The sequence below is a fragment of the Crocodylus porosus genome, unplaced genomic scaffold (genome assembly GCF_001723895.1).
Source record: "Crocodylus porosus isolate Cpor-Errol unplaced genomic scaffold, CroPor_comp1, whole genome shotgun sequence".
Taxonomy (NCBI): Eukaryota; Metazoa; Chordata; order Crocodylia; family Crocodylidae; genus Crocodylus; species Crocodylus porosus.
This window is the reverse complement of record NW_017728942.1, coordinates 11,417,160-11,443,616: the sequence shown is the minus strand read 5'-3', so window position 1 is coordinate 11,443,616 and position 26,457 is coordinate 11,417,160. Positions and strand designations below refer to the sequence as shown.

General features: G+C 58.0%; 2 protein-coding genes across 2 annotated transcripts; one reads left to right on the top strand and one right to left on the bottom strand.

Moving 5' to 3' along the window:
* Window positions 1-1,456: 1,456 nt before the first annotated feature.
* On the top strand, window positions 1,457-3,313 carry FNDC11 (fibronectin type III domain containing 11). Its single transcript, XM_019548332.1, has one exon. It carries the CDS (start codon window positions 1,461-1,463, stop codon window positions 2,394-2,396), a length of 936 nt encoding a protein of 311 aa, XP_019403877.1. The 5' UTR covers window positions 1,457-1,460; the 3' UTR covers window positions 2,397-3,313.
* On the bottom strand, window positions 3,138-26,457 carry HELZ2 (helicase with zinc finger 2). The gene is made up of 19 exons (XM_019548102.1): window positions 25,091-26,457; window positions 24,486-24,669; window positions 24,001-24,108; window positions 23,230-23,747; window positions 22,276-22,908; window positions 21,196-21,979; window positions 20,428-20,503; window positions 16,139-19,652; window positions 15,009-15,094; window positions 14,413-14,544; window positions 13,705-13,863; window positions 13,136-13,280; window positions 12,262-12,378; window positions 11,196-11,391; window positions 10,493-10,627; window positions 9,428-9,646; window positions 8,841-8,997; window positions 7,888-8,055; window positions 3,138-6,956 (listed from the first exon to the last, which is right to left on the bottom strand). Exons 1-19 carry the CDS (start codon window positions 26,455-26,457, stop codon window positions 6,832-6,834), a joined length of 8,823 nt encoding a protein of 2,940 aa, XP_019403647.1. The 3' UTR covers window positions 3,138-6,831.

Here is a 26,457-nt window from a genome sequence, read left to right as displayed (position 1 = left end):
CAGGGCCGAGGCGCGGGCCAGACCCACTAGTGGACGGGGCCTCTGTGGCGGAGCCGCAGGCGCTGGCCCCCGCTTGTGCCGTCTCCAGCTCCTCCGGCCCGGCCCGAACCGCTCCGGCTCCCGCCCCGGAGGTCGGTCTGCCTGTTCCAGAAAAGGCCCGGCCGGCTTTTCCCAGCCGAAACGTGGGTTTTCAACCCGGCACCCAGCACTCCAGCCGGAGCCGGGGTGGAGGCGGCGGTTGCCCGTGGCGGGGGCTCAAGAAGGGGCGCTCCGCTGGTGCTGCCGGAGCCGTAGTTGCCGAGCTCGGCTCCCAGCGAGCCGGGCGTCCCGCAGCTCGGCGGGGCCGTGGGAACCGGCCGTGACAGGAGCGGGAGCAGGCTGGGGTCGTGCGGGGCCACTTCAGCAGCCGTCCCTCTGGCACAGTAGTCACTGCCGCCTTTCCTGGCTGCGCAGGCAGCGACAGGACTTTCCTCCACGAAAACAAGTGGGCTGTCACGAACCGTGACGATGACCGTGCCGGTGCGAACCGCACGAGGAAGGGAGAGCGAGTCACCATTCCGCATGCTGCCAGACTGACACTTGTCAGTACGCGGGTGAAGGCCGAGGAGCAGAGGGGAATGGTTCGGGGGCTGGGGGAACCCGGCTCACTGAGTCCGCAGAAGAGGAGACTGAGGGGGATTTCATAGCAGCCTCCACCTCCCTGTGGGGGGGCTGCAAAGAGGACGGAGCTGGGCTGGTCTCAGCGGGGGCAGAGGGCAGAAGGAGCAATGAGCTCAAGCTGCAGCAAGGGGAGCTTAAGTTGGATAGTGGAAAAAACTCTCTCAGTAGGAGAATAGTAAAGCAGTGGGACAGGTCACCCAGAGAGGTGGTGGAGTCTCGGTCCTTGGAGGTGTTTAAGACCTGGATAGACAAAGCCCTGGCTGGGATGATGTAGTTGGGGCTGGTCCTGCTTGGAGCAGGGGGTTGCACTAGATGTGACCTCCTGAGCTCCCTTCCACTCTCATTGTCTGTGACTCTATGTGAATACGGAGAGCTTGGTGCAGGTCGAAAGCAGGGGAGGTGAAACAAACACCAAGAAGGGAGAGAGCAAGTTTCTGGTGTTCACAAAGGGACCTAATTAGACTAAAGGGAAGATCATAAGAGAAGGGAAATTTGTGTCAGTCTCAGGGGAAATGTCCGGTGGGGAAAGTCCACTAGACAGAAGTGTAAGCTCTCAAGGAAAGTAGCACTGACTGGGACCCTTAAATGGGACAAAGCATTACAAACCTCACTGCTATACGAGAACCATCTTGACTTGGCTGGGAGACAGTGTCCAGGAGCTATTTCTTGCTCCTCGTTTGTAAGATAACACATAGGTGTAAGGGGAAAGAAGAGCAGTCGCCATCAGGATAGGCCGCCTTCCAGCCTCCACTGCCTTTGGTTCTTAAATTGTATTCTGGTTGCTTTCCAGCACAGCAACGATGAGCTGGGGATCCATGGATGTCTACCTGAATGAGATCGAGAGCAGCTTGGAGAGCATTTTTTACAGCAAAGAAGAGCAGGAGCATGAAATGTGGAGGACGTACATGGAGAGGAGGAGCGTCGTGCGGCAGTTCCTGCAGGCCGACCTGAGCCTCCCCCTGCTGAAACGCCACCGCAAGAGAATCGAGCTCCTGAAGAAGTGCTCCTACTACATCGAGATCCTGCCCAAGCACCTGGCGCTGGGGGACCAGAACTACCGGATGCTGCCCACCACCATGTTCCAGCTGATCGACCCCTGGCGCTTCCAGAGGATGAAGAAGGTGGGGACGATCCAAACCAAAATCCAGCTGCTGCTCTTGACAGACCTGCTAGAACAGCTGGAACGGGGGCGGGAGGAGTTGCTCCACTTCCTGGAGACCTATGATATGGTAACGTTCCTCTCCAGGTGGGATACAATTAAGCAGCGGCTGTCCAGCCTCTCCGAGCTGATGGACAATTTCCTCGCCATGCTCGTGCCGGGAAGGCTGCATGTCAAACACCGGCTCGTCTCGGATGTCGGGGCGACCAAAATCCCGCACATTCGGCTGGTGCTGAGCACCCAGATGCCGGTGATGTTCAATCGAAAGGAATCTGTGGCGCATGAGGACTGGGTGAGTCTCAAGTGGTTTATCACAAGTCAGCAAACGCAGCCTGAACAGTACGAGCTCAGGTTTAAGCTCCTGGAGCCCAGAACCCCCCAGGAGCGGTTGCAATGTGGGATGATGCTGGTCACGTCCAGTATGTGCGAAATCCGGAACCTGCTGCCCAACAGGTTGTACAAATTCACAATTAAGCGAGCAGAGACGTACATGCTCGTCTACGACCAGTGGTGCGATACCATCGTGTTGAAGACAAGCCCGGACGAAGCAATGGAGAGCAGCACGCATGAGACCTGAGGGCTGATGTGACAGGCTAGCGCATGTTCTAGTTTTATCCATTCAAAGAAACGAAACAAGAGTTGAATAGGAAAATTAAAAGCTTATTTTTAAAGATTTTACATTGAAAAAAATACCAACCTATCAGCTTCTTCTGCCTCACATGGCAGTTTTCAAAAAGTGCCCCAATATAAGTTGTTCCAGATTGACAATAACTGGAGCACAGCATGGTCGAACATCTCCACAGCGGCCCGGGGACCTCTGGAAGCAGTTGGCCAAGCAGACTGTGCATGGGTGCAAGATCACCACATTGCACCAGTCTTTCCTGCCCATCACTGAGACTTGTCCCAGGTCCTCAGTTTACACGGGCAAGATCTCCCCAGCCCGCTCGCCGTGTCCTTTCTTCTCTCCCCATCTCCAGAAAGAGGGTCTCATTTTCCTGCATTTCAGCTCGCGTGAAGCCCCGTCTCCACAATCCCCACCGCTGCCAGTCTCCACCCCAGGTCCCTTCCCTGCGCTTTTGCCCTCACTACTGGCCTTCTCATGTCCTACCACGTCCCCTCTCTAAGGGCACGCTCTGCAGATGCAGGAAAAAGAGATCCTTTTTGACTTAGAAACCAGCAAAGTGCAAAATCCCCCAGGAATCATCATTTAGAAAACAGGTTTCCTCTGGGTTTCACACTCGCACCCTTTCTTTCCCGATTCAGCCCTGGCCGCTCCCCGCCTTCCAGATCTTTCATGCAGACAGACCAACCGTATTCCCACAGTCAATAAAAATTTATTGTCTTCTAACAAATGCAATCATCTCTGTAATTATGGCTTAAATATCAAAAAAAGGGAATGCTGAGATGTATAAACATTAGACGCATTTAAAAATAGTTGTATCCAAAATGTAAATCCAAACCCGGTGCAAGTCACAAATTCCAGACATTCAAGATAAAAAAAAAAAAAGTCACATTGAAAAGGTCCTTAATATGCATTGCATGACACCTGACATTGCATCTCTGTGGATTAAAAAAAGGGTTTATTGCAGTAATTGCGCGCTCTGAACAGGGCTGTCCAGCGTTTCTGAGACACCCCACAGACCCAGTCCTGTCCTGCTAAAGCCAAGCAGGCTTCTGTGCTCCACAACAACCTCATTGGGAGCAAGATCAGGCCAAAAGGGGCTTCTGAGATCACTCTGCTGAGAAACCTGAGACACTGTTCGCTCTACAGGCATGTCACATGCTAAATTCACAGTTAAATTCTAGCAGATCTGAGGACAGGGATGTCACCACTGTGCAGCCAACAGCCCGCAGACAGCCTTGAAAAAGTGGCAGGGTGTGGTGGAAATGGAGATGTCCCCATGGCAATACCCCTCTGCTTCTGGGGCTGTACATGAGCTTCCGGGGGCAGGGGAAGACACCCAGCAGCCTTTAGCAACCCCCGCCGTTCTGCAGGAACATACCTCTGCAGGACTCGAACCCCTGACGTCTGCCATGAAACGCCCCACCTTCTGACACTTCTGAGTTATGGGGCCTCTCCCTGGTCCCCCCACTTTACCTGCGCCAGGGTTGACAGGAGTTTTTGTGGCTGCATCAGGGTTGACAGGAGTTTTGCTAACAGTGGGTTTGTCTGGGATGAGTTGGACACGACTGATCCTACTTCGGGCACAGGGTTCGACCTGAGCCCTGGAGGTCCCTTCCAGCCCCATCTCCCTCTGAGTCCATAAGCCTTCCCGATGCCATGTGTCATCTTTATGAGTTTCACTGCACCGTGCCTCCAAGATCGGTGGTACCCTGAGCATCCTGTCGCTAGACATGCCCCTCTGGAATGACCTCTAGTTCGTTTGGTAGTTTCACACACAGGCACACACGCCTTGCCTTGATGCTGAGGGTTTTCTGTAAAAACCCTTTCATCATAAATGGCAAAGGAAAAGCTGTCTGCACACATGAAGCCAGACAACTTTTAATCATTTCCCCCTGCAAAGTAACTTCTATGATCGTATACACCCAAAACCACAACACACATAAGACTATAATCCATGACGTGCTGGGCAGCTGTCTCTAAAACATTAGGTTAATGCCACTGTCTGCTACTGCAGCTTTGTGCTCAATTATACAACGGGCTGTTCAACAACCCCAGGACCTGGACTGAACATCAGCGTGGCAGGTACTATAGGCGGTTGGAAAGCATTTTTCTAAACAGAAGCTGTAACCTACATCTCCAAAACACATTTCTGGCAAAAACACCCAAACACTGCTTTATAAACTATGAAACTATAAAAGTAATTGAAGGGCTTCACTTGAGGTTTTATCCTGTAAGATGCAGCAAGAACTGGTTTTTTTTGTTTTTTTAAATACAAACACATGGAAATATGTATATATAATTTTGGTTTTTGGTCTCCAAAGATATTTAACAGCTAAATAAAGTTCAGAAGTATCAGACTATGCCAGCACAAAGGGGTTGATTCCCCTCCAACTTATTACACTAGTTTTACTCAAGGGCAGCCTCCATGATTTCAAGAGATACTCCTGACTTGAATCAAAGAAAGGGGAAGAAGTCCTGTCAAACTTAAAAGGGCTGCAATGAATTTCCTAACGCTGGGGCTAGCTGTGACATACTGAAATACTTTGAATTTAAGATCCCCATGTCCTTCACAGCTCTCTGCACCCCACCCCCCAGAAGTGGCTGCATTTCAGAAACCTGTAAAACGAGCCCTGCAGAGTTTATTTTGGAGCCGCACTAACGACGTAGCAAAATAAGGCCTCTTTCAAAATCTTGAAGATAAGACACATCTGTATGGGGCAGCCACCTGCCCCAAGCCTTTACGCCCTGTCCCCTTGGTCTTTCAACACCTCCGTGGCACTTGAATTCACAAACTGCTTTTACACTGCCGGAGCAGGACAGCACGAGTGGTCTCCCTCTCTCTCTTTCCCCTCTTGGAAATCTGTCCTACAAACGCAGAGAAGCAAGGAGGCAATTTAAAACAAGGAGTAGGGGAGAGGCAGATAAAGCCAGAGGTTTTATCTTTCCCCAGCTGCACGTGGGTCAAACTCACTGTGAAGAGTCAGAGCATGGAAACCAAACATAGCGTCACATGTGACGGTCCCAGAGGCAACGCCTTTCTATTGCACATTCCTTACACTGAGAAGGCAACCCTGCTGCCTTTTTCTTTAGTGCAAACACAGGAGCAAATCCCTGCTGAGACTACTGACGTTGGATGAGTCGGTAGCTAAATCAGGACGACTGGTGTCCCACAGCGTCTTCATTTGGTAGAGAAGTGCTGCATCCCCGCTCTCTCCCCATGGGACCTCTGGACATGTCCACGTATTTGGTCTCGGGGAGAGCCAGAGGCAGGCACTTCATACATTCAGAACTGGAACGAGGACAGAAAGCAGCCTCCCCCCAGCTACCACACTTGAACCAGCAGCTTCAAGGCTAACAAAGCTCAGGACTGAGCTACGTACAGTTTCACAACTACACAGACACTAACAGACAAGTTAAAGTAGGATGCAGCTTTGCAAGGAGTCATCATCAGCCCCTTCTTGTTTAGTGATTTAGCAATGTGGCTACTTTAAAAAAAGTATATCTATACAAACTATGTATATATAGCACAATATATACATCACATCCAACACTGTTCTTAAAAGCTTGCAGCATCCACTGAGGCAAAAGTTCACCAAGATAAAAGTTAATAAATTAGAAGCAGGATTTCTTTGTTTGCTTGTTTGTCCAAGTAGGTTTTCTTTACAAGTGGAAACATTTTCAAGTAAAAACTCAAATAAAAATATCTTTCCAGTATCCATCGTCTAGTAGACGTCTTCCATATCACTGTCCACTTGATACAGGTAGAGTTGATGGGTCTATTTAGAAATCCAGCTCAGGCTTGGCCAGACAAATAGCGCTCTGTTTGGCCAATAATGTTTTGCAGTTTACTTTTTGCTATTCCTTCATTTAAGATTAAAAACAAAGCTGGTTTTCAGCTTGGCAAAATAAGGTAGCTTTAAAAATGAGGCATTGGCTTTAAAACTAGCGGTAGCATTTGGAAGCATTGGTCCTTTTATGGCACATCCCGGCCATTCTTGTAGATCTGTTGTGTGCGATGCTTTAGCTCTTGAGGAAATGGAAAGATCCATTTGGTCCCCGAAGTGTACCTGCATTCACTAAAAAGGGAGGGTTGGGGACTCCACCGAGGAGCTCATCCAACCGTCTCCCCCGCCCATCCATTTCCAAAGCTTTTTGGTTTCAAAGACTTCAAAGTTTTGATTTAAGATTGCATTTCATTTAAAAAAAAACCCCTAAAATTGCTTAAAAGATGAGCGGCCAACCTACAGGGAAAGGTCTTGGAGTCCCTGATGAATCTCATTCATCGCTGAACGCCCGAATGGTAGAAAGCTGCTGGGACATGGTGCTGTTCCCCGACGCACGCGTCACACCGCACATAGGGGCTGGTTCATCCGGCTGGGGTCCAGGCTCATTGGTGAAGGGCAGATTTTTTCTGGACGTAAATGCCTTGAGCTGAAGTATAGCAAGCCTGTTGCCGGCAGTGCTCCAGCAGCCTTCTCCACATGGGGTTACACTCCAAGAGGTAACGGTTCCCTGTTAGCAGAAAGGAAGAAGAGTGAGTGGAAGAGACAGATGACAATGAATATGGTTGTGGGGCTGGGGCACAGGACTTGTGGAAAGGCCGAGGGAACTGGGCTGATTTAGTCTGCAAAAGAGACCACTGAGCAGGGAGTGAATAGCAGCCTTCAGCTCCGTGCAGAGGGGCTGCAAAGAGGATGGAGCTGGACTGGTCTCAGTGGGGGCAGACAAGGACAAGGAGCAATGGGCTCAAGCTGCAGCAAGGGGAGTTGAGGTTGGACATTAGGAAAAACTTCCCCACGAGGAGGGTGGTGAAGCACTAGAATGGGTCACCCAGAGAGGTGGTGCAGTCTCCATCCTTGACAGTTTTTAAGGTCCGGCTCAACAAAGCCTTGGCTGGGATGATGTACTGGGGGCTGGTCCTACTTGGAGCAGGGGGTTGGACTAGATGGGGCCCCCTGAGGTCTCTTCAACCCTCGTTTTCTGATTCACTGACCCCCAGAGAGAGGAACAACTGGGAGAACTGTGCCCCTCACATCTTGGCCCCCAGGGAGACCAGCACGACTGGACTTCGTGACCTGGAGGGACATTTCCTTCAGCCCCGAAGGCCCCAGGTATAAACTCTGTGAAATCACAGCTTTTTTTAATAGCTCAGCCACAACTGCTAGCTATTAAAATCGCAAGCGTGTCACTGTCTGCTTCCAGCCACCCGCAAAGTGCAAACAGGTCAGAATCTCAGCAGGGCACGGCCGACCGACCGACCGTGATCGCAGCCTGACAGGGACAGAAATTAAGCAAGGCTGAATTTGTCACACGTGCCAGCCACATGTGATCTCTGCGGTGCACTCTGAGGGGTAGTTGCATTACAGGGCCCTGAACAGCCCACTCCATTCTTCAAACGTGGACATCCGAAAGGTTGGGCTCTCCATCCCCATCTACTACTCACCTATAATGCAGAGTCCTTCCTGAGCCCGCGTGAGACCTACGTTGACCTGGTTTGGGTCCGTAACAAATCCCAGAAACTTCTTCTGCCAGCTCTTTGTGGGCTTCCGTTCGATTTCTGACTGGGATCGGGAGCGTACGGTGGACAGGATCACATACTTCCATTCACTCCCTGCGGAGGAAAACCTGATGTTCAACTGGAAGGCGTTTAGCCAGAACTGGTCAGATCACCTTTCCAGGCTCCAACAGTATCTGCGCCTCTACAACGGTGGCTCTCAGCCTTCTTCGACTTGAGGCATCCTTCCACAACTTTTCTCAATTTAGCTGAACCCATTTCAAAGCCTAACTTTATGTGTTTTCCAACCACAGAAAAATACTAGAGCAATTCTTCTGGTGCAAAGAACACAGATCACTGGAGGTCAGAAGGGTGATCTGGATTCCCATGTGAAATCTCTGGGTTTTTCTTGTGCATCACATAGGTGTTTGCACACCTGACAGTGCTGCTGTTGTGGGGCACCCCGCAGCACCAGCCCCCCAGGGTGTCAGGGCACCCCAGCTGAGAATCACTGCTCGGCAGCAAGAGTCCGGGAGTCTGCAGCTTCTCGCTGTTATTACAGCATTTAGAGCCGTTTACGCGAGCTACTGCATTTCTTCCAGGTGACAGTTCTTTAGAAGAGTTGCTCTAGCAAGCATTCGCCCACACCCCACCCAAGAGCCATTCATGCTCAGCAGTCTCCCTCCCGCTAGGCAGCTGGTTTTTTGGGACGCAACGTGATTTGTTAAAGAAAAATATAAAAGGGCTCAATGCTGATTTGGAGCAGGATTCGCCCAGAGGGTTGAGCCAGAGGGATTTCTCTTGGTGGTCACAAGGCACTTGGCTATGCTGCATGATGAGCAGGGAAAGCACAATCCCCAGCCGAAGGGGAGAAGAGAGCATCCATTCCCTGGATCCCTTACCTTGGCTTTTCATGATGCTACACACGGTAATGTCACGGATCCCCTCTCTAGTGAGGCGCTTGTTGATCTCAGACACCTGGGCATTGTACGGGCTCAGGACGGCAATGCTCTGTGGTTTGATGGAGCCATCCAGGGTCAGCTGCTTTGCTATCCTCACCTGAAGAGACGTAGCATGACATGAGCTCCGGTTTATTGGGAGAAAACAATCCTCCCTGCACTGGCCTGCGCCCCTCGCGGTACGCACAGCTCTTCGCCATGTACCAGTCAAGTCAAAGTTTCCATAGGGCAGAAACTCCACACACAGAAACCTGTGCCCGAGTCCCACGGTGCCCACATCGGCATTCGGGCAATTCATTAATAGCTGGTCTGCTTGAATCTGTCTCTAGCATGTAGTAGCCAGGGCCAGGACTCGTCTGCTTTCAGAAACGCAGAGCACAGTAGAAAGAGACTCTCAGGCAGAAGGTAATAAAGCGGAGGTTGATGGTGACTGCAGCAACACAATGTCAGAGGCCAAACAACACGGCCCGTAAATCCACGCGCTCCCTTATTCCCACCTGCCCCTAGAAGGTCGCCAAGCAGCCACTCACCGCCTGCTCCACCTCTTCCAGGTTTGCTCGGGAGTTCTCGTTTCCCTCCTCGGTGGAGACCATCAGACTCTGCTCTTTCCCCTCGATGTGACCAAAGATGACCGGACAGCAGGCCTTGTTTCTGTGGAAGAGGATGCTGGGCTGACGGTGAAGGGTAGGGCACGTCTTCAGCCTGCCCTTGTAAAACTCCTGGGATGGGAACTTGCAGATGTCTGCATGCTGCCAGAGCAAAAGGGAGGAGCGTGGGTGAGTAACCAAGGAGAAGCTGGAGGGTTTGCAGCACCTCTTCGGGAAGGCTGTAAACATCCACCGAGGGCACTGCTCTTCCGTCAGCAGTCCCCTGCCACAGATAACAGCCTCCAACATACCACCCCCATGGGAAGGACGAGCAATTTAACATCACCTGCTAAATAACCCATGTCCGAACTAGCAGCATGCATTGCACATGCAAAAAAGGCACCTTGAGTTACAAGACCTTGTATTTTAGAGGCAATCAGTTGTGCACGCCCAAAAGGCCAAAAGTTGGCAAATGACTGCAACTTCCCATTTATCCAACATGTTCAATGCATTATAGAAGAGGTTTTTGGAAAACTCAACAAAAATCACTGCCCACCCCCATAGCAGAGGACATGGGAATTGCCTTCTCAGCCAGGGTGATGCTGACTAGCACCAGCAGTTACTCTTTCAAAACCAAATGCACTGAAGGAAGTTCTTGCATATTATTTGTACTGGAGCCGCATCCAGAGCCCCCAGGCAGTTCCCAGAGCCTGTTGTGCTAGACACTATGCAGCAAAAGGTGTGGAAGGACACAGCCCTTGCCCCGTGACACCAGTGATGGTAATCAGCAAAAGAGGGAAGTGGCTAAAAACCATGTTCAGAGCTCAACAGCTATGAAGAGCTGCCAGGAATACTAGGAAGCTCCCACAGAGATTAATTTTCCCTTTTGGAAGAGGCATGCCCCCCAGTAACCCAGGCCAAGGAAATGCATCCCAAAGGGCTGAGGCAAGCCATGCCGGCAGCCCTTCCGAGAGCAGGAAGAGGGAGCAGGCACCGGGGCGCGCCTACCATGCGGTACTGCGTATCCAACATCAAGGCCTGGCTCTGGTAGCGTTCAAAGAGGGAGGTCTCCAAGCCGAGAGTCTTGCAGAAGTCGTTGTTGACCACGGGCCGCAGCTGCTTGTGGTCCCCGAGCAACACCACCTGAAACGCAAGGGGTGGACGGGTAGGCACCGGTCCTCTGCCTCTCGCAACCCCACCCCTTGCAGTGAACCCAGTGTCAGTGCAGCGATATTTTATATCCAGCTACACGGTAACACATGCCTCCCTCTGGGGAGACCGAGAAAGCCTCCAGTGTCTGTCCACTTCCGTTGCGCTCCAGACATCATTTGAGACTTCGATGTGGGTTTAAGCATTTGCACTCCAGGAAGCTGGGAGGAGGCAAGCAGGCCCTGGCCATCAGGCACACAACAGAACGTGTGGCTGGGCCCAAGTGATGTACCTAGGGAGGGTGCTGGTCATGCCTCTGAGTGCAAATGCACACATATGGACCTCTGCGCTCAGCACCTGCATTGCATGCTGCAGCTGGCATGAGGCTGAGTTTCATGGTGGAAACAACTGCTTGATCCTTAACGAGAATGACTGCCATGCAACAGAAACAGCCCATGAGGGCAGCTCGCAAGGAGGAGATGCCACAAGACAGCCTCCGAACAGGGAATACTGCTGGGGCAGCTAGCCCAGAGGAGCCCCGGGACCTCATGGAGGGTCTCACCTTGTCAGCTCTCTTGTAGCTAACCAGGGGGATGAGGGTCTCTGGCTCTGTGGACATGGCGCACTCGTCAATGAGGATTTGCCTGACATTCAGGACCTCCACCAGGCTGGAAGCAGAGGCGGCCGAACACGTGCACAGGATGACGTCGTGGGACTTGAGCTCGTACGTGCGCCCAGATGACAGCAGGCCCTTGTATCTGCCGGCGGAGGCGGAGGAGGTCAAACTCTGCACGGTGGTGTCACTGGCGAGACTTTACCCCCTGATCAGTCCCTGCTCTGGGAATTGGCCGAGCTTCCCCAAAGGGCTACTTCTCTACAGCCCTCTCGGGAAAAGACATCCAGCTCGCACAGCTGGAGACAGCCCTGGGCCTGGAAGCAGGAGGGTCCCCAGCCGCCAGGCATGGGAAGCACCAAGGAAGCACCCTGCTGCGCTCTCTTTGCAACGGAAAATGCTTCTCCTCAAGCAGAGTTTCTCCCAGCATCAGAGGGGGAAATATCTGCAGGGCACCTCCTGTGTTAGTGTTTGCAACGGTGTCTGGGGGGGTTGCTCTAGACCAGTGGTTCTCAGCCTTTTTGTACTCCAGACACCCTCGCTGGACTCGAGACCCGCTCCGCAACCTCTGGATTGGATATTACAAAGATCACCTTCTGGCAGAGATGCTGGGCAGCAGGCATGACACATCATTCAGGCAGGGACAAGCTGGACCCTACATTTACCCTAGCTTATCTCCTCACACCCCACAGCACCCTTCAAAGGATCTGGCAGCACCCCAGGACGCATCAACATGCTGGCTGAGCACCACTGCTCTAGAGCCATCTTGGTCTTTCGTTTTAGTCTTTAGTTTTCATGGCTAGCTCAGCAGCACAGGCTCACAGCTCGCTCCGAGCCTGGAGCGAATCAGCGTAGCCCCAGTGACTTCCCAAGAGATGCCCGGCTTCAGCAACCAGGCCCGCGACCTGCAGCCCAAGCCTCTCCCTGGGCTGCTGCGTCGCACGCCCTCGTTGATCCCCACGCGCGCTGCAATCCCACCGAGGAACGGCCGCACCTCTGGCTGGCTCTTACTCACCTCCTGAGCTCCTCGTCCGTGACCTGCTCTCCTTTCCTGAATCTCACGTCGAACTCGCGGATTTTCGAGGCCTGAGGATTTGGCGGCTCCCGGATGCGGTGATGCAGAGTTATGTGTCTGGAGGAGAAAGGGATTTTCCCGTAGAAAACACGGCCCGCAAAACACGTGCTTCTCCCTGCAGCAAAGGGCTGGGCCTGCTTCTACCGCAGCGCCCATGCTAGCAAAAGGAACGATGCCCTGGCTTTTATTTCTGCCCAGCCAGACCAAGATCTCGAGGCGTTTCTGTCCCCACTAGTGTACGTCGAGATCTGCCCAAGAACTCGATCATCGCCTACCCCGAAGTTACCCAGAAAGGAAACCGGGCATGTCTGATGTGCACTAAGAACTAGCTAGAGCCCCGAGTGCAAGGAGGCAGACATGAGAGTCCACCCCTCCAACCCCTGTCAGGGAGCGAAAGCCAGTGAGACCCCCGGGCAGGGCAGGAGGGAAGCCGGGACGAGGACCGCCACATCCGGCAGCACAAGAAGAATTCACACAAGGGCCTTTCTTCGCATGGCTCTGCCGAAATGCAGCCGTCCAGCTTCCCCCTCTCTGGGCGATGACTGAAATATCAGAAGCCCCCACTGGAAACTCAGTTTGATGGTCACAATGCTCCCTTACAAAGGCGCTCGGACAGTGCCACGGCTGGCAGCAGGCATTAAGCTCTGAGCCATCCGCCGGCAGTCCCGGCCTGAACACCAACACCCCCGGCCCCTGCCTACCCTCACCTCCTACCTGGAGCTACCCCGAAGGCGCAGCAAAACCTCTGCAAAGAGCGCGGCTGCCTCTGCCACGGAGGAGCCATATTATAAAGCGTGAGGCTGCATCCTCCTACCTGAGCTCAGGCTTGGACTTTGTGTCGCGAAGGGCCTTCCGGGAGAAGAGCCGGGTGCTCCCCGGATAAGGGTAGTCCATCGACTCGACAGCTTCCCCGTAAACCCTTAATGGCTTTGGGTCTGGTCTCATCTTCAGCAGCATCTCTGGGGGTGGAGCAGCACATTCCCACTGAGAGGACCCCCAGACCCAGGCGCTTCAGGGAAGCCCTGCTGTCTGCTCACCATCCCAGGAGACGCACAGGCTCGTTTTGCCTCGGCCTCTCGTTGCACGCAGCAAAAGCTTGCGCGCCGAAAAAGGATCGACTTTTAGGCTCCTTCAGAAGCAGGTCAGTGAGAAGCGCCCCGGTGGCCTCCACTTAGGACCAAGCAACCCAAACCCGACTGCAAGCAGCACCGGAGTCCCTGGGTGCTCCGGTGCAACATGCCCTGTCCGACCCGCGCTAGTCCCTCTCCACCCCCGCCTTGCCCATCCGTGCCTTGCTGTTGTGTCAGCTCATCCTGCTCTTTTAGACCGACGTCCTCTCCCCTCCTCTCCCCGTGACCCCGAGCAGTTAGTACAATTAGTTACCAGCAACGACGTCAACAGACTTGTTGGATGGGCCGCAGTACAAGATGCATTTCCTCGACTTCTCCTCATCCTTCAGAGGGGCCTCCTTCTCCAGCGTCTCCTGGTTCAGCTTGTGGAACCAGTACACGATGTGGGTCCCGACAACGGTTTTCCCTGTGCCTGGGGGGAAACAAGAAGGGCTGTGGCAAATGCCGAGATGCATCCAGACGCTTTGTCTGGCTGAGCCAGTAAAAGCCCCTCAAGTCACCGTCTACAACAGTGATTCTCAACCTGGGTGTCACCACCTCCCAGGGTACCGAGACCCTTTCACGCAGCATCAGCCCTGCTAGTTGTGCAAACACGCTTCCCAAGATCAACCCAGGAGATTTCAAATATGAATTCATGATTTAAAAACACTGGCTGACCAGTGCTGCAGGCTCTCGCGTTTCTTTGCAACAGAAAGTTATTTTTTTGCAATTCAAAATCCAGCGAAAACCAAGAGCTGATGGTGTCCAAGGGCAGCCTCGAGTCTAGCAAGGCTGAGAAACACTGGTCTACGAGATCCCAGGACCAAAGCAGCTGCTGCTTCCACCCCATGAGGAGCTTTTCCCCTCCAGAAATCTGCACAATCCCTCCTGGACAAGGGAAGGTGCAGAGTCAAGGCTGGGGGCCAGGTCTCGGGCTGCCTTCGTAGCAGAGCACGCACCCCCACGGACCCCCCGGTCTCACCTGGCGGTCCCTGAATGAGCGTGAAGGATTTCCTCAGCGCTGCCTGGATTGCCGAGTTCTGACTCTGGTTGAGCTTCCTGCAGCTCCCCGGGAGATCAAAGGTCTTCTGCACCAGGAGCTTGGAGTTGATCACTGGGACGTTAAAAACAAAAAAGACCTCACACCGCGACTCCAGGCATCCGTCCCACCCTGCCGCACTGGGCCAGCACAGACAGGGCGAGAACCCCCACACTATGTCCTTGCCTTGCACCGACAACTTCGGCCACCCGTGGACCTTTCTGCAAGGAAGGAGCCAAAGTATAAAGGGAGCTAGCCCAGCTCTCTCAGGGGTGGCCCACTGACTGTTCCCACTTGCAGCACCCTAGTGTTTAACCCAGAGCTGGGGTTGTGTCTACCTCGAGCTCTGTGCCTCCTTTTCCCCACCTGTAAAATGGGTATTTTTCAAAAAAAGCTCTTTGAAGCCCCCAGATGAAAACGTGCTAGCGGCGAGCTGCTGCTACCGCTACTACTGCCAGCGACGGCGCGAGAAAGGATTTCTGTTCTCTTTGGCTACCGAGCGGAGGCTGCCGCTGCATCCTGCGGAGGTCTGTGCCTACCTCTCTCTGGAGTCTCGTGACCCAGCGCTATGCTCTTGGCAAGATCAGATGAATACTTCAGCTTCCCGATCGCCATCTCCTTCCGGCTGCGAGAGAGGACAAGGGAGTTAGGGGAAGGGAGCACGGCACGGGGAAAACCCCGGCACCTGCAGCCCCGCACAGCCTTGGGGTGCGCTATGCTCAGCCTTGGTGCACTCAGCTCAGGCCCCGAGCAGAGAGCTTCAAAACTGCTTGCATGGAAGTGTTATCAGAACAGGATTCATTGGCCATTTGACCCATCTCCGAAGCACCTGGAGAGCTGCGAGGATCTGGGGAAAAGGTTCCCGACAGCTTCACAGTGCCTTCCTCAGCTCCCTCTTAGAGCAAAACACAGCCATTGCCCCACAATTGTTCCTGCATCTCAAAGCTCCACGGGAAACGTTGCTCCGGGCCAGGCATAGCTCGGGGCCTTGAGAGCAAGAGCAGCAGCCCGCTCTGATAACAAGGCACGGCGATGGCACTTCCAAAGCGCCCGTCACGAGGAGGCATCATTGCAGAGGTGAATGTAAAAGGAGTCGGGGCAGACACGCCCCTCTATAATACACTGCCTAACGCGGATGCGGGTAGACGGCACAAGCTTTCATGCCGTGAGAAACCAGGGGGTGATCAAGGAATCTCCGATGCCCGTTCCTGCTGGCCCCAGCGACATGCAGAACAGCGCCTTGCCTGGGTGCAAAGCTAAGACGTCCGCTGTCACTCGAGCTGGGAGCTCAAGGGGCAGGTCGGCTTTCTGGGAAGGCCTTTGGAGACCGTCAATGCAAAGCAGACATGCACCAAGCCCAGGGGGTGCACACTGGACCAGCGACACACTCGAGTGGGCTCAGGTCGCTGGGGCAGAGAGTCTTGTAAGAAGCTAGATTTAAAAAATGTAAATACATGTAAAAGCAGGGCTACGAGCAAACCACGGCAGTTGCCCAGGGTGGCAGCACCAGCGGGGCAGCGCTTCTAGGGCTGGCGGGACATCGGGGGTTTCTGGCGGAGCGGTGCATTTAGCTGCAGAAACTCAAGGGAGACCAGCCCAACGCTTCCTACCCAGGGTGGTGAAATAGCCCACGGCCGCCTCCCAGGCAGAAGGCCAAACGCACACTTACACATCAGGGAGCATCTTCGGGATGAGCTCCACAGTGAACCGGGCGTTGTCCTGGGAGATCTCCGCAGAAACCTCGTCCATGGAGAGAAAATGGACGTAGAAATTCACGGTCTCCTGACCCTTCCTGTCCGACTTCCCGTCGGCGCTGGAGTCTTCCGTCAGCCCGTGGGCGACCCAGGTGTAGGTGGCCGGGTCGATGACCAGCTTCCCGTCGGCCGCCGTCTCGCCGGAAAGGCGGAGGTCCTGGAGGCGCTGGCTGAGAGCGTCCTCGGGGCGGGGAAGCCCGCCGAGCTGCAGCCCGGCCAGGCGGACGCACAGGTAGCAGTTGCTGAAATCCACCTCGATGGCACACTCCTTCAGGAAGTCGTAGGGCAGGCAGAAAGACCCCTGCCGCTGCCCTCTGCACGTCCTCTTCTGCGCCCAGGTGATCTTGACGTCGTGCAGGATGATGGAGTCGTTCTCCGCCACGGCGCACGAGGCCGACTCCATGGCGCTCAGCGGCTGCCACACGCGGGCGTAGTCCTCCGGGCTCGCGTAGCTGTCCTTCGAGGCCTGCGTGGCGTAGGCGGAGAAGCAGTCGATGGGCTTTTCCGTGTGCTCCAAGCAGACGTCGAAGCCGGGCGCCACGCTCCACAGCTGCACGAAGGGCACCAGGAAGCCCCGGTGCACGTGCGTGGTGAGCTGCAGCCGCAGGACATTGCCGGCGCTCAGCTCCACGCCCAGCTCCATGTAGTGGGAGCACTTGCTCCAGCCGACTCTCCCCACTGGCCGCAGGGGCCAGCCCTGGGCCTCCTGGAGCAGGGCGGTCACGCGATCAAAATCCTCCTCTTGGACAGCCGTCAGCACGTCCTGCCATGCCCGAGCGCTGAAGAGGGTGACGTCCTGGGCGCGGAGGGGCCCCGGCTGCAGGCTGCGGTTCTTGCTGGTCGCGACGGAGTACATCCTCCTCCTCCACGTCAGCCGCACGCTGCCCTGCTCCGGGAAAAAGGTGGGCTGCTCCGCCAGCTGCAGGGACCGGTAGTTGAGCAGCTGGGGGTCGGGGAGGCTGTCCTTGTTCAGCGGGAACAAGGCTCGGAAGTGGCGGCTCGCGGCCTCCACGCTCACCACGAAAGCCACCTTCTGCAGGACCTGGCTGCGCAGCTGCGTGGCCATCTGCAGCGAGTGCGCCCTCTTCTCGTAGGCCTGCGCCTGCAAGTTCTTGCGGTTGAAGTCGTGGCACAGGAACTCGATGTCGTCCGCGGAGTAGAGCACGGGCTCCTTGAAGAGCACGGCGTGGAGCTGCCGCTGGACCACCAGGTCCAGGTAGCGGCGGATGGGGGAGGACGCCCAGGTGTACGAGTCCACGTGCAGCGAGTAGTGCCCGGCCTTGGACTGAGCCGTCGAGTTGGACCGGCTGAAATAGGAGCGGCTCAGCAGCTTCCTGAACTCCAGGACCACGGGCGCCATGCACGGGTGGATGTCGTCGGTCGCGATGAGGTCCAGCATCGTGGGGAAGTCGCGGGCCCGCGCGGCCGACTGGAGGTGCTGCCACAGCGGGGTCAGGAGGCTGAACTCTGCTGCCTGGGCGGGGGCCCGGGCGGCCGGCAGCCTGCCCAGGTGGTGGGAGAGGTGGAGGGATAAGGGGATCATGTGGCCGTACTTGCTCTTCATGTGAGCCATCTGCTGAGGGTTGGGCTCCAGCTGGCATCGGAGGGGAGCGACGCTCTTGGTGTCGGCTTTGCTGGTGAGTAACTCGGCCACGAAGCTGTTGAACATGATCATGAACTCCTGGACCATCCGGTGGGAGCCCTGCTGGCCCAGGGAGCAATCCTCATCCAGCTGGTCGTAGTAACAATCCTCTTGCAGCCGGAACTTGCGGTGGACCCTGGAGAAGCGATACGCCACCGCGACGCAGTCCTCCACCGTGTCAAAGCAGAGAGGCATTGCCTCCCCGCGGCGCCGGCTCCTAATGATGCCTTCCGCCTCTTCGTACGTCAGCTGCCGGTCCGAGCGGATGGTGGACGCGGCGAAGACCCCCTTCATCACCTGGTCGCCCGCCTTCTCGATGGTCACGAACAGGGAGATCACGCGGCGATCTTTCTGAGGCAGGAGGCTGCAGAGGTCTTGGCTGAGCCGGGGTGGGAGCATGCCCAGCGGCTGCTTCCCGGGGGTGTAGTAGGTGGCGCCGCGTTTCCTGGCCTCCTTGTCCAGCGCGCTGTCTTTGTGGACGACGGCAGCCACGTCCGCAATGTGGATCCCAATCTCGTAGTGGTCGCCCAGGTCTTGAACGCTGATGGCGTCGTCCAGGTCTCTGGAGCCCTGGGGGTCCACCGTGAAGGTCAGGTAGCCGCGGCAATCCCGCACCTTCCCCTTGCTGAGGTTCGGCTGGAGGGAGGCGCACTTGGCCAGCTCCTTGGTCACCGGGCTGGGGTACTGCTTGGGCAGGTTGTACTCCAGGCTGAGGATCTTCAAACCTTCCTCGAGCGTGAACGCCATGGGCAGGATCTCCGTGATGATACCGAGAGGATAATAGAAACCTTCTCGCCAGGAGATCACCTGGACGCAGAAGAGCCGGCTCCGCCGCATCTCCTGGGTGATCCTCTCGCAGCTCACCACCTGGTAAGTGTCCCTGACCCGCCGGCGGATGGGGACTACTTTCGGCTTCCCCCTCAGCCCCGGCACGTAAATCTTGGTGACACTGGGGTCGATGGGGATCATGACGCGCGGGTCAAACTCGTCCATCATGCACGCGAAGACGCGCTCCCTCTCCGCTTCCTTCAGCACGCCCACCACTTTGCCCTGGGGCCGAGCCGCGCCACCCCCGGCCTGGAGCCAGACCAGCACTTCATCCCCGGTGAAAGCCATGCCGCAGTTCACGCGGCCCTTGATCTGGATGCTCAGGGGTGGAGAGTCATCCAGGGTGAAGGCCACGGCCTTGTCGAAGCCCTCCTTGACCAGCTCGCACCGCTTGTAGAGGTTGGGATGCATGTGCAGGTACTCCTGCATGGTGCGGGCGGGATAGCTGATGTACTCCGTGCCGGCGCTCGGCGCGGCGGGGGCTGCCGCCCGCACGTTCAGCAGCCCTTCCTCCGACACCGTGACCAGGGCGTTCTTGCTCTCATCCAGCAGCTCCTGCAGGATGGGGTCGCCGGCGTTCAGGTCAGCTTCAGAGGCCCAGGAGTCCGTGTCGCTGTCCTCCTCCTCCTCGTCCTCGTCCTCGACCTGCCTGGCGCCGCGGCGGGCCCAGCTCTCCTTGTCGCTCACCACCTGCTTGATCTGAGCCAGCGTCAGGGTCTCGGGGCTCACGCTGCGCTTCTCGATGCACTCCTGGATGAAGCGCTTCCACAGCTTGCTGCACTGCCCGTAGGAGCACAGGGCCACGGCGTCCCCCACTGCCACCACCTGCGACTGGGCCCTCGTCATGACGGTGTTCAGCACCCGCGCCTCGTTGAAGAACTCCAGGTTGCGGGAGGCGCAGCCCAGCAGGCTTTCCTTGGTGTGAACCGTGCTGATGATGATGACCCGAAACTCTCTGCCTGCAGGAGGAGAGACAAGAGACAGAGCGGTCACCTCCAGCTGCCCTGGCAAGAGGGGAGCCTTGCGAGGGGCAGCTGCCCTCAGCTGGAGTCCGGGGGGGCATCTGGGACCCACACGAAAGCAGGGAGGAAAGGGGCCAGGCCTTCCCCAGCCCAGGACCAGCGCATGCAAACCCCCTGGAGCTCAGCCCCATAACACAGCGAGGTGTGTGAAGAGCCCTGGGGGTGGGAAAAGCAACCCTGGGGCTTTGGGGGAAACCCAGAGGCTGCAACTGGGCTGAACGGGGCTGCAAACAAGGCCCGAACACGGCGTGCTCTCCCGGCTGCGCCTCTGCGCTGTACGGCCACGGCAGAGACCCCCTCGCAGGAAGTTTCGGTTGGGTGACAGTGTTCGTTACCCGGCGGCTCTCAGCCCGATCCCGGCTGGCTGCAATCCAGGGCCTTTTATCAAGAAGCTGGAGGCGATTCAGCAGCGCACTCATGAGGTCTTGGAGACCCCATCGATTACGTGCCTCTCTGCTGCCACCACGGCACAGCCGCCAGCCCCCACCGCCGTGCCTTCGTGCCCCTGCAGAAGTGCCAATCCCCAGCGAAGGTAATGGGCCGAGACTGGGGTACGGAAGCACCCCGGAAACCCAGCGGCCCACGGACAGGCTGCGCTAAAGGACGGCCCCTAGCAGGGCCTGGCAGAGCTCCCCCGGATCCAGCGCAGCCCGCGGGACAGCAGAGCCTGCTCCTGCCGAAGCAGACGGCAGCTGCCGCACGAGACACCGACCTGGCAGGTTTTCGTAGTTCTCCACCATCACTTCTCCCAGCTGCTGCTTCCGCAGCTCCTGCCGTATGACCTGGACCTGACGGGAAAGGAGCGCACGGAGGGTCATACGCCAGGGCCAGCTCCAAAAACCTCCCGGGGCCACTTTCCCGGTCTCAGCCAAGCGTGCAGACGAGAGATCTGAGTTTGGCGGTTCCTGGTAACAGCCGCTTTGGGGGCTAACCAAAGGGGACAACCAGGTGTAACTTGCCCTACCCAGCTGCAAGTCACCCCGCGAGTGGCTGGACACCCGGTGCCCAGGGCAGTAACGTCAAGGAAAGGAGCCCAGAGCTCTCCATCCCCAGCTGGGCTGGCAGGGAGTCCAAGTTTGCCAAGTCTGGCCCTTGGCTTAAAGCAGGGGCATCAAATGCATCCAGCCCTCCTGACTGGGTGAGGGGGACACGGGACCAGCACATGCTGCACGCAGCAGGCAATGCCATGGGGTGGTTGATACTGCTCCATGGGCTGGATCCAGCTCACAGGGCACCCTTGGCTTGCAGCAAGCGAGGAAAAGCCTTTACTGAAGCTCTGCAAGGCAGCCCTCCGCTCAGAGTGCCCTCTGCCTCTACACAACACGGACATCCCCGTGGCGAGCTGTCCCGAGCGATACCGAATGCCAAAGAGCAACACTTACAGAAGAGTCCAGCATTTGCCACCTCACCGAAAAAGTGATATATGCCACGCACACTTACACGTCGGCTGGCTCGGGACGGACCACGGCTGCCCACGTACCTGTATGCCGTAGGAGACCACGCAGATGCTCTTCGGCTCCCGGGGGCCCCATTCGTCTGGCCACTTCTGGCACATCTCCTTCACTTTCTCAATCACCTGCGTGATCTCCGAGGTGTTGTACCAGGAGGTCGAGGACATGTGCCGCTCCGTGCAGCCGGACACGTGGCAAAACATGAGCGGGTAGATCTCGGGGTGAGCTGGGATGTTGCCGCTGGCCTGGATGGCGTTGCCCTTGCCGACATAGAAGTGCTGGGAGACGAACTCGATGATGCCTGCCGTGGAGCGGTAGTTCTCATTGAAGATGATCCTGCTCTTTTTGGCCACTTCATGCTTCTCCTTCTGGTAATACTGGAAGAGGCGGTTGAGGAGGGTGTGATCGGCTGACTGCTCGCCTCCCAGGCAGAACAGCTTGGGGGTGATCTGCATGTGGTCCCCGGCGAGGACGACACGGGTCTCCAGGGTGGCGTAGGAAAGAGGAATCAGAGCTTCGCACTCCAGCATCTGAGCAGCCTCGTCAATCAGGATGTGGGTGAAATAGCCTGGAGGCACCCGCAGGTCCCTGGACAGCATCGAGGTGGTGATGATTATGCGGTGCCTGTCTATCTCCGCCGGCGTGGGGTGCCGGAAGACGCTCTGGTCCTTGGCGAGGCAGCAGTACATCTGAGTGATGGGGTCGGTCGTGCCAACGGGGCGCTCCATGTACTTGATGCACAGTGGCACTGCCCCGGGGTGCCCACTGACGACGTATTCATGGAAGTACTCCCGGATGTAGATGTCGGCCGCGCTGGAAGCAAGAGAGGACACATGAGCCGGATTCTAGACACGGTTGATGGAGAGCTCTGCTCCTGGGGCAAGGGAGACTGGCACAAGCCTCCCTGAGAGCCAGGCCCCCCACGTACACCTGCCAAACAGCACCGCGTGCGTGCAAAAAGCCTGCTGTGCACATGCACAGAGGACACACTCCATACGAGATCAGTTGCCTTCTCTTCACCCTCCCTTTTGCCCACCCCTCGTGCTCCTGGAGAACCAGCTCAGAGCCATCCCTCCAGCTCAGCCTCTCCCCCGGTGCCCGCAAGTCACCTGTTGGTGTGGGTGCAGATCAGCACCCTCGTGTTGGGCTGCTGGAGGATTTCCAGGGTGGCCATGGCCAAGGTGAAGGTCTTCCCAGTGCCGAAAGGCCCATAGATCAGGAGAGGAGGGACCTGCCGGGGGCCGGTGGCTTGGCCAGTGATGAAGGAGACAGCCAGCTTCTGCTTCGCGTTCCCGAAGAGGTGGGGTCTGGGGGAGTGCGGGATGGAGCAGGTCGCCACGTCGGGCAGCACCAGCCGCTCGTCCAGCAGGCAGTCCACAGCATGGTGCCAGTGCCGAAACTGCAGCTGGTCGATCTGGAACTGGATCTGCACCAGGCGGGAGACACCGGCCCGCAAGCCCAGCTCCTGGCAGCACCTCTGGGGAATACTCAGCCAGAGGCTCTTCTCCGTGGTCACCTTTTTCTCCACCTTGACCTCGAACACCCGGTTGTCTGTGGGCGGGACGGGTGCCAGGAACGCGGTGGTCACGGACCGGTTCAGCAGGTAGCCCTCGTTGGTGTCCGGCGTCAGGGCGAATGGGGTGGGCACTTCAGCATACAGGTCCCCTGGGAGAGCGAACTGCATCCCCCTGGACAGCGTCTGCAGCATTGGACTCGGGGTGATGGTGACCTGCAAATTAAGCCTGGGGCGGAGAGAGCGGCAGGGTCAACAGCGCAGCCCGCAGGCCCCTTCCAGCCCCCCGGCTCTAGGGCTCTCCCCGCCTCGCCCCGAGTCCCTGCCCCACGCACCAGCCAGGCAAGACCGCAACGAGCAGGGTTTAAACACCACCCAGCTCTGCTTTTAACTGCACCATGAAGCACCGTGGCAGGTGGGGGGGGACATCAGCTGGTCTCGCCACCTGCCGAAGCCACCCAGCAAGCGGGCCGGGCCTTGGCAAGAGGGCCGTCGGCAGGGGACAGAGGCCCCTCGGGCCCCGGCCCGGTCGCGGCCGCTGGGGACTTACTTGGTGATCAGGTTCTGCTCCGCTTCCTCCTCCCGGAACAGGAAGTCGTGCATCCTCTCCCGGTAGTTGAGGCGGGTGATGGGCACGGGGGCCGCGCCGCCGGGCTGAAACCCCAGGGACAGCGCTGGTGCCTTGTACTTGGCCAGCAGGTCCAGGCTGTCGCCAGTGCGCTGCACGCAGGGGACTATCACCCGGTTCCCGCTGTGCCACCGCTCGAAGTCCACCAAGCAGCTGGCCCCCGGCAGGGCCGGGACGTGCCGCGGGGTCTCCCTGCAGCCGATCTTGGCCTGGATTTTGCGGACCAGGACGGGGCGGGTGCCGAAGTCGAAGACCACCCACTGGTCATAGACGCCGAAGGTGCAGCACTCCATGCAGACCTCCACCGCACGCGTGGACGGCGACGCCACCGGGAACCGCTCCCCGCGGAGGTAGGTGAGGCCCCGGGGCAGCCCGTCCCCCGCCAGGAAGAACGTGGCTCCGGGATCTCTCTTCAGGAGAGCCACGTGGCACAGAGGCAGCTGGCAACGAGAAGGGAAGGGAGCCCTGTAGCGACGACGGGGGCCGAGACCCTCTCAGCCTCCCCCATCACACCCCGCAGCAGGGACAGACTCTCGGCGGGAGCCGCCATCCGCGGGGCCATTCCCACGCCCCACAAGGACCGGTCCTGCCACGCAAAGCTCCCAAGAGCTGCAGGGCTCGAGTTTTAGTCCCCTTGCAATTTAGGACTCCGTCCCGTCCCCCGCTCCCCTGACTCCCTTCCCACTGCCTCACCTGGGAGTGAACTTTGAAGCTCCACTTGTACTTCGTCTTCCTGTTCTCGGACTGCAGCCGCAGGGGCTGCTTGCACGTGACCGTGACGCCGTCCACCTGCTCAGACAGCTGGCGGGAGAGGCACAAGAATAGCCCTGGTGTCGCACCCGCAGTCACACAGTTACCCCCAACTCTACTCTAGGCCGGTTCCAGGCCCTGGCATGGCAGCCTGGGGTCGCGATGCTTGCAGTGCCCGGGCTGCAAGGGATGATGCATTTAACACCACGACCCTGGCCCGCAGCAGGCGCATGGCCCCACCCTCGCCTGCAAGGGCAGAGGGGCATGGACACGACAGCATCCACCAACACCCGCCCTCGCGTGCCTCCACATGCCCCCACGGGCTCCCTGCACGCTGCCAGCCTGCCCAGCACACAGGTTTGCGTGCATTAGTGCTGCAGCCACCTCCCGCCGGCCGCCTCCGAGCCTCTCCCGTGCTCCCTACTTACAACGAACACCTCGTTGCAGCTCTCCTGGTACTCAGCGATGAGTCGGTCCTGGTAGGCCAGCAGCCCGTCCTCCTTGGCCGACTTCTTGTTCTTCCTGGCCACCTTCACCCTCTGGATCCACTCCTCCAGCTCAGCCGTCGAGTGGGCCTGGGTGCAGTGCTCACCCAGCTCGCAGATGTCTGCTCTGCACCGTGCATGCAACGCAGCTGCCAGGTTACTTGGGCACCCGGCGGCACGGCCACGCTCCCACCCCTCTGCTCCGTGCCCCGGTGAGGAGCCACCCGTTACTGCCGGAGCCTGCGCCAGCAGCGAGCGCAGGACCTCCCTGCAGCCTGCGTGCACCGGGGCCAGCAGGGCTGGGGCTGCTCCCTCCGGGCAATACAGGCCCGAGACTGTCGTGGCTCTGAGACCAAGAGGAGCCCTTCTCCCTGGAGGCTGCCAGCCCAAGCTGCATCCTGCCTTGTTTCACCCCGCGAGGTCAGGCACCCCAGCACCCTCCTCGGTCCGGGGAGACGTTAACCCCCTCCCCTCCGAACCCCAGCCACGCTCGACACCCCTCAGCCAGCGGTGAGCCCTCCACACGCCATGCCCCGTCGGGTCCTCACCTGCTGCAGAGCGTGAATTTTGTCAGCTCGTAGGGCGGGGTGCGGTGAGTCCACTGCACCAGGGCATCGGCTGAGAGCATGTAGGCGTGCTCCGCCGAGGAGCAGTGGTTCTCAAAGCTCTCCTGGGAGCTGAAGGTCACCAGGCAGACCCGGCAGTAGAACTGGGCCTGGGGCGGGGGGCAGAGCTGGGACAGGCACTCGCTGCTCTTGCCGCCGGGAGCCGCAGCCAGCAGCAGGTCCGCGCGCGCCAGCTCGTGCCGCCGCTCCGCCTCCCACACGGCCATCTCCACCTCGCTGTGGGCGTAGCAGCACCGCTGCAGCCCGTGCTTGCAGGGGGCGTTGCGGGAGACGAACCTGCAATAGTCCAGCCGCGGCAGGAGCTCGGGGCAGGGCCGGATGGGCACGTACTGCTTTTTCAGGCTGGAGTCGGCCACCACGTGGACCAGCAGGGCTTTCCACGTCCAGTGGACCTCGCAGACCCGCGCCAGTCCCTCCAGCGAGATCCGCGGGGGGCTCTGGCAAAAACAGAGCCAGCAGATCTCCTGAAACTGGCCCCCGAACTCGCTCAGGATCTCCCCGGCCGTGCTGGGCGCTCCCAGGCTCAGGGGGCCGCCGGGGCAGCCCGTGGCCTGGGCCGACAGCACCAGGGCTTTCAGGACGCGGCGCTCCAGCTGGTGCTGCCTCTCGAAGTTCCACACGGCCGCCTCCTCCCGGCTCCAGGCGAAGGTGCAGTGGTTCTTGTGCCGGTGGCACCCCGCGCCCACGACGTAGTAGCGGCAAACCTCGTATCGCGCCGGGTTGGGGAAGCCCGGGCGCCGCCCCACCTTCCGCCAGGCTTTGCTCTTCTTGCTCTTGTCCCTGGCCAGCAGGATCTCGTGCATGCACTTGTGCTCCACCTCCCGGCACTGGTAGGTGGTCTCGTTGTCCCGCACGCTGCACTTGGAGCACACCAGGCACAGGTCCAGCTGCTTCTGGAGGCTCGCCAGCGGCGTGGCCACAAAGCCGTTGGTGGCCGGCATCGTCCCCGCGAAACGCGGCGGCAATGAATGCAGCGAGAAGCGGGTCAGAAGGGGGCCATGGGGTCCTAGGGAGCCAGGTCCTCTGTGGCCGGCGGTCCACGCATTAAATGCCTGCACGGGAAGAAAGCAAGAAGCAAGGAGCAGGTCAACTCTGCGGGGATGGACAGCCCGAACCCGCGCGGCAGCCTCGATGGCAGGGCCAGCACGGCCCAGTCCCAGCAAAATCAAAGGCAGCAGCTGCCCAGGGTATCGGGTCACGCTCGGAACAGCGCTGGGACCCGGTGGGTGCGTCCGCGGCTCCGGGAAACGTACCACGGGGACCCACGGAGGGCCTTTGCGACGTCCCAT

What these genes read in the sequence shown, in the direction of transcription:
- HELZ2 (XM_019548102.1), bottom strand. Translation starts at nt 26,457, where the DNA reads ATGGGACGTCGCAAAGGCCCTCCGTGGGTCCCCGTGGTACGTTTCCCG. An exon ending in AAATTCACGCTCTGCAGCAG is followed by an intron (nt 24,670 to 25,090) that starts GTGAGGACCCGA and finishes TGCACGGTGCAG; the next exon opens with AGCAGACATCTGCGAGCTGG. An exon ending in AAGTCCAAGCCTGAGCTCAG is followed by an intron (nt 12,379 to 13,135) that starts GTAGGAGGATGC and finishes TTTCTCCTCCAG; the next exon opens with ACACATAACTCTGCATCACC.
- FNDC11 (XM_019548332.1), top strand. Translation starts at nt 1,461, where the DNA reads ATGAGCTGGGGATCCATGGATGTCTACCTGAATGAGATCGAGAGCAGC.